General features: G+C 55.8%; 3 protein-coding genes across 3 annotated transcripts; 2 read left to right on the top strand and 1 right to left on the bottom strand.

Moving 5' to 3' along the window:
- Nucleotides 1-188: 188 nt before the first annotated feature.
- On the top strand, nt 189-557 carry SPRG_21874 (hypothetical protein; the record flags this gene model as incomplete). The annotated part of the gene is made up of 2 exons (XM_012356472.1): nt 189-344; nt 397-557. Coding segments are annotated over 2 exons (317 nt in total), but the record flags the coding sequence as incomplete, so codon positions are not given.
- Nucleotides 558-844: 287 nt separating this feature from the next.
- SPRG_17153 (hypothetical protein) lies at nt 845-2,257 on the bottom strand. The gene has a single exon (XM_012356471.1). The coding sequence runs from the start codon at nt 2,183-2,185 to the stop codon at nt 914-916; it is 1,272 nt and encodes a 423-aa protein (XP_012211861.1). The 5' UTR covers nt 2,186-2,257; the 3' UTR covers nt 845-913.
- Nucleotides 2,258-6,767: 4,510 nt separating this feature from the next.
- SPRG_17152 (hypothetical protein) lies at nt 6,768-6,920 on the top strand (the record flags this gene model as incomplete). Its single annotated transcript, XM_012356470.1, has 1 exon — nt 6,768-6,920. A coding segment is annotated over one exon (153 nt), but the record flags the coding sequence as incomplete, so codon positions are not given.

Genomic DNA, 6,920 nt, shown 5'->3' with positions numbered 1-6,920 from the left:
CCTCGAGGCCGCGGCCGCAGAGAAGGCAGCGGAGCTAGGCCTTGGTAGCTTTGGCGAAGTGCTCTTGAGTCAACGGGATGCTACGAGTGATTCCCACCGGCTCCTCGAAGGCCTCATCACCAACTTCTTTGTTTGTATGTGAGCCCACCCCTCATCGTCTTGCACTAACGTGCGCTGCGATGGAGTAGTGCAAAATGGACGCCTCTGCACTGCGGGCGATGACGTCTTGCTTGGCAGCACGCGGGAGCTTGTGCTTCGAGCGTGCGAACACCTTTGCATTCCGGTCGTGCACGAGCCCCCTGTTCTGGAAGAGAGCGCGACGTGGGAAGCCGCCTTTGTCACGAGTAAAGATCCTAGCGCTCCATTATGATTCAAGCGCATGGTTACATGGCGTAGGTGTCGTGCGCATGATCGTGCCCGTACGGACGCTCCGCCGCCACGACGCTGGCACGTGGCACACGCATGCCATTAGCACAGCTCCTGACCGGCTGCACCAGCTGCGCTCGACCATCTACGAGCTCTGTGATGCAGAGGCCCGCAAGAGTTTCGAGCTGTAGCCGATGCTGTAACTACTACAGTTCATTCTACCATGTGCTGCGTACCATCGCACGCTTGAAGGATTAATACAGATACGCCGACGAGATGTTGGCTCATTCCTTTGCTTCTTCTGCGGGTGTTCGTGGAGCTTCCTGTATGATGTGTTTGATATGATGGCCAGACGGCAGGTCTCTGCAGGGGGCCAGCGAGGTCGTCGCACGGCCACGCACCAAGCTACTCGAGACAAAGCCACGCAGCGGTCAAGTTGGCGTCTTTTTCAACACGGCGCAAAGACAAGACATACAAAGATTCAGATAAAAACTACATTCTAATATTGCCATTTGCTTCAAAATAATTAAAATAAAATAATACGTGCTCACGCCGCACGCTGGAGTTGCTGGAGCACGGACGCGTCAATGTTCATTTCCCGCAGCGGCAATCGCTCGGGCGACGACCGGATCGCCTTGAGAAGACACTTGGCGCCCGCGGCGCCGATCGAGTTGTTGCGCAAGTGCAGCACTTGCAGCGACGAGAAGCCACCCGACTTGAAGACTGCGGCGAGCGCACCCGCGCCCTTGTCCTGGATGACGTTCTGGCCGAGATCGATCGTGGTGATCGTGCCGCCGCGGCGCGAGAAGGCCCACGCGAGCGCCAAGACGCCCGCATCACCAATCTGGTTGCCCACCAGCGAGAGCGTGTCGAGCTTGCTCGAGGCGTTGGCCAGCCAAAGGCTCATGGCCGTCGCGCCGGCATCGCCCAGTGCGTTGCCCTTGCAGTGGAGCTGCGTCAAGTTCGGGCACGCGCCGCTCGCAAACGCGTCAAAGAGCGAGTTGAATGGGTGCTGCAGCGTCGGCGCCAGCGTCGGGAAGATGCCCGACATGGTCAGCGACTTGACACTGCGGCATCCGCCGCCACTGAGGAACGAAGCGAATGCGTGGCAGATCGCCGTCGATGCCGACAAGTTGTTGACCGACGCCGGCTGGATCGTAAGCACTTCGACACTCGTAAAGCCCGGAAGGAACGGACGCTGGCCCGAGAGCATCTCGCCGAGCGTGTCCATCGACAGCGTCAGCGTCAAGCGCTCCTGCTCCGTGCAAATCGGAGTGCACAGAAGCGACATGGGGATGACGCCGTTGAAGCGCGGCACGGGCGTCGGGCTCAGCTTGGCCTTTGTTCGACGCGAGTACGAGCGCGAGAGGCTCTTCTGAACGAGCACGCCGCCTTGGATCGGCACGGGCGACGACTGTTCGTCCGACGAATAGCCTTCGCGCGGGCTTGCCTCGCCGTCGTTGGCGTACGTCATGTGGTGTGGGCGCTTGCGCGACTCGTCGACGACCTCGGCCGGGCGCTTCTTCGCCAGCGCGTCGCAAATCTCAAGCGCGCTCGCATGGACGCGCTTGGGCAGCGTGCAAAGGTCCTGGTACTCGGCGCAGGAACCCGCGAGCTGCACCAACCGGTTGTCAATGCGGGCGGCGACCTTTTGGAGGTGCCCGGTCGAGGCAGCCGACGCACGGCTGCGTTGCTGAAGGAGTTGGACGATTCGCGCGCGCATTTCGCGCCGCAGCGCGATCGGAATGGCGATCGTCGAGACAGCCGCCGGTGCGTGGGAGACAGGCGTCCACGCCGGTGCGGCCTGTGATGTCATCATCGTTGTCCTGTTGGTCTGCTGCTATGAACCACTCGCCAAAGTCGAGAATACTGCCCGAGAGCCAAAAGATAGAACGCACAAAGAAAATGCAGCAGGCGCGAGCCGTGATTTTGCACCGAAGCAGCCTCTTGGCGTTTGTATGCGCAGTATAGACACGCGACCCCGCGCGTCTCTCTTGGCAACGCTTTGGCCAATCAAAGGCGCCGAGAAACCCAGGCGCCAATCGCATGGCACATCGCACGGTATGGCGCATTACGATTGGTGGGTAGCATCTGGCTTGATCGGGTCGATGATTGGCGGCTATTTTTAGCACACCCCTGAACGCGGTTTCATTGGTCCATGTCGTGGGCCACGTTTTATAGCAGACGTGCGTTTTCTTGTCAACGGACCAAATCTATACTGACTGACTGGTCGCCTCGCGTTATAACACATGTCGCACAACACGAACTTTGGAGTTTCAGCAAGTTGCTGTGTTATAACGCGTTACAGCCGGCGCCCCCCGGCCTGCATCCGCCCTGTGGTCGGCTTCGTGCTGCGCAAACCCGAGCTTCAGCGCATCGATGATGGCAATGCGTGTCTCGCGCGGGCGTCGAAACAAAGGCGGCGGCTATACTACAGGGGAAGACGCTCGGTTCTGCGAGCGACAATTGGGTTCGAAAGTCTTTGACTCGTGAAGGGTTTATGCGCGGGCGCGTAGAAATGGCACGTCCTGAAGGAAGGCAGCCGTAGAGAAACGTCTCGAAGTCACGGCCCCTATTGATGTGTGGTGCATAGAGCCCGCGGACCCGGCCGACGTGGCGATCTTCGTCATGTTTAACCTTCAAGTTTGTATCGCAAGTACACAGTCTGCTTCAAGTTCTTGCGACGCTGGTGTTATAACACCGGACGACGTTTGGCTTCGTAAGAGGGGTGTGTAGCCACGCGACATAGCTCCGAGTTGAACTGCTCGTCGGCAAGAAGCGTTACCATGCACGCTGCAGCTCATTAGCATCTCCTGAAGTGCAGCGCTGCGTCAAGTGTTGTGGTGGTATTGTGCCACCGCGCGGCAGCTCTGCGCGACTTGCATGAGAGCCATAAATTGCGTCTTGATCACACCATTGGTCACGCTCATCGCTGGGAGAGCCACGTGGTGCGAGGATGGCTGGCGAGCTGCGCGAGACAGTGAGTGCAAGGTGTGATCAAGAGCGCGTATACCGGCACTGGGCTTATTAGACGGTGTTGGTTGACTCCAGGGCGTCCTAATCAGGCGGTTCGGCTGGGGTTGTTTATGAGCTGCGAACGCCGTCGCCTTTGCGCAGGAGAGAAACTGAGCTTATTGCCGCTTTGAGTTGATGAGTTGAACAGCACGCGAATGTCTCTCGCGTGCCCACGCTGTATCCATTTCGCTTCCGTGTCCATGAAAATGCACACCAAAAGATGCCCAATACGGTATTGGGCATCTTGGATGCGGTGTTGGCAATACCGATACTAGAGCATAGCAATGTCTTAATGTCTTAATACATTTAATACATGTACGAAGCGACCGAGAGCCATGCCTGGCGAATCGGATCGAACTATCAAAATGCGCTCCGCGTCGAGTACCGACGTGCTTTGAACGGAAATGAATGTGCAATCGACGTGCCAGATTGCGCACATACGGTACGTACTCGCTTCGAGTGGACGCTCCATCGAATACCTATACACCGGGTCATGAGGTTCCTCTTTCTCGCGTGTCCGGGCAAACGCAGATATCGACTTGCAGGAAATCCCGAGGAGGCTAGCAACACAAGCTAAGCTCACCAAGAAATTAATAGTTTACAAGCTCCTGGCGGCTTTGGGCACAACGTCGTTGGTTTGATTTCAGTAGGTGACTTGAGAACTAAGCTACCGGTATGGGACCCATCACACTGTGGTGATAACGTTAGTGTCGACTGGTTTGCACTACTACCGGTAGTACCGATAGGTAGCCCAAATGCTGCGTACACCTAATTCTTGGGTAGCGGTTTGAGCGAAGGTAAACGATCTCAAGCCACACAAGGAAGCCCCCGCCAGCATAATAGCCTGAAACCACCGGTAGGGCTCCTCCAAACCGCTTTGTTTTATTAAAGTAGCGTTAGACTCAGTCTCAATCAGGGAGCTGATTTATCGCAAAATGCTAATCTTATAAGCTTAGCCATTGTGAGGTTACATGCATGAAGGAGCTTGCGAGTGGAATGCAGTTGACTTCGTGTTGAAGCACCCGGACGACGTAGCCCGAGTCCCGCAGCTGATCGATCGGCAGTAACTACGTCAACACATTGGCATTCGAGGCCGCCCTTCGTCCCGAGCTCTGATATTTACATGCGCTGCGATGCCACCATTGCCAGCGACGCTCCCGGAACCGAGATGCCTACTCGGCTCATATTCTTTGAAGCCCGCTTGTGGTGGCTTCGGCATCGCGTCGGGGCGAGAGTCGTTATCCAGAAAGCACATAGTTGGTTGTATTGTAGAGTACTAGTACGCCATAATGGCAGGCTAGAAGCTTAGGCCATGGAAGCTGAACAAGGCAACGTGGCGGATGAGCCTTTTATCAAGGACTTCGTGCAGAGCCGCCAATGGTCGCGCTCTCCGTATCTGGGGTACTATGCTGCCGGTATTGTATTTGAACCTCGTAGTGCAGACTAGACGAACCGTTACCCCAGGCTTTCTAGCGGTCTGGTTGTCCGATGACGACCCGTTCACATCAGCTCGACAAAGCCCCTGTCACTGCCCTGCATTTCCAGCAGTGCCTCACGACCCACAAGAGCTCAATCCACGCCTTAACTCAAACCGACACAATGGGAAGAAGCGAGGCGATCTGCTCAAACGCCCGAACGCACGACGCTTGCGAAAACGTGACTGCTCATCAATCTTGTCGAAAAGCGATGCAGCATGACACACCACGTCGAGCTCAAATCCTCTCAACGTTAATCAACAGCAATCATACCAGTAAATTTTACTGGCATAACATCCAATAGGGTTAATGACGTACAGTGAGTGTTGTACTAGTACGGTGGTTGTGTGAGCTCTAGGCTGCTCGGTCCTCAACCCCCGGCACATGAATTGCTTTATACTGGAACCTTGCATCACCGTACCAACAAACCTCTCTCCTTTCGGCTCACTTGATGTGTGATGGCCATAACAGCCACCAAAGACTTCGAAGATGGCTTCTTGGTCGTCCTGCGTTCTCGCTACAACACACCATCATGATTCGTACCGCTCAGCTTACCGTGCCATCGCAAATTTGTAGCCGTCGCAGGTCTTGGTTGAGCACTTGCCTATTCCACACAGCTCCAGTTGTTCGTTGTGTTGTTGCTTGGCTCGTACCGGTATGAACGTCCCGTGACGACATCCGAACGAAGAAGTCGTTCTTGAGCTCCAGGGCTGGTTCTCACAAGGAGCATGCAACGAGCCTTTGCGCCACCCGATGTCGTTGACAGCCATGTGATTGCCACTTCAAACCACTGGATCTGACGCATCCATGTTCATCCGGAGCGTCCATCAGCGGGGCATGCTCGCTCGCGTCGTGTGCGCTTGATGTCGTCGACTGAAGCAACAACGTTGTCGGCGTGACGATGACGGTGTCGAGGGCGTCTGGTCGAGGGATATCTCTCGTCGCGGTTTTTAAAATTTCAAACGTGGCAGCCTCGGCGCCAAGTTGTGGCCTGTCTACCCATCTGGCGATCTGAGTTGCTGAGGGCGGCCTGTTTTCAATTACTGCCGTCGCCTCCAATTGGCTGCCACCATCCTGTCAATTTGCCTTCTTTGCCATCTCTACCATTACGTGACCGAGGTCTGCGATAAAAATGCATATTTTGTATACAATGTAGTACACTATTTCCAAAATTGCCGTGGCGTTGCTGCATCCCGAAATACTGTACGAAAATATGACGACCGACGCTTTGAAGCTCAAGCTTTTGTCGCCCCACCTCATCTTGTTCAGGCAGCAGTTCAAATTCTCAAGGGCCAATCAATGGTCGCCACACGCGATCCACGTCACTTGAATACGCGAGGGGCTTCACCAAGATGTCGCCTTGGTGCAACAGCGCCTTGGCCTCCCCGACAACGATGGTGCTACGGTACACACGTCCATACTTATGGTCGTAGCGTAATACATGTTGTACGTGCCAGACGTAAGCTGCAACGTCGTTTTGAGAGAGTGTGTTGTACTTTGCTGCCGTAAGGACAACAAACCTAAAAGCTCTTGGCACAGATGGACGAGCATCATCCTATTTGGCCAATGAGCGCCGCACGCGTGCACGGGGTGACGTCAAATAAACGTGGGCGTGGACGCAGAACCACGGCGGATGACCGCTTTTGCGTCCGTGCCACGGCATACACTATTTCCGTGGATCAGCGGATCGCCCCGCGCCACCAGCTGGATACAAAGTCAAGGTGGAAATCTGCAGCTGGCGAGCGCCTTTTCATCGCCGAGCGTTGACAAGCTACGAACTTCGTTGTCCTGCGGCTGCTTCGCCCAGCCGTGCCCTTCGAACTTCGGTTTGCAACCCAGGTACTGCGGATCAGGTTGGCGTGTTTTCGAGGGAAGTTTGCTCATTTCCGTTCTTCTCGCGTCGTGGCCACCATGTCGGGCTACATGAACAACATGATGATCTCGGTCGGCCTCATGGTCGTCGTGCAGTCCGTCGTCAACTCGTACTTTGGCTTCGAGACGCCGGCTACCTGCGCGCCGGGCGTCAACGACAACTCGTGGATTCCCGAGTACCAGTCGACGACG

The sequence above is a fragment of the Saprolegnia parasitica genome (assembly GCF_000151545.1).
Source record: "Saprolegnia parasitica CBS 223.65 unplaced genomic scaffold supercont2.477, whole genome shotgun sequence".
Classification (NCBI taxonomy): Eukaryota; Oomycota; class Saprolegniomycetes; order Saprolegniales; family Saprolegniaceae; genus Saprolegnia; species Saprolegnia parasitica.
This window is presented reverse-complemented; position numbering and strand designations above follow the sequence as displayed.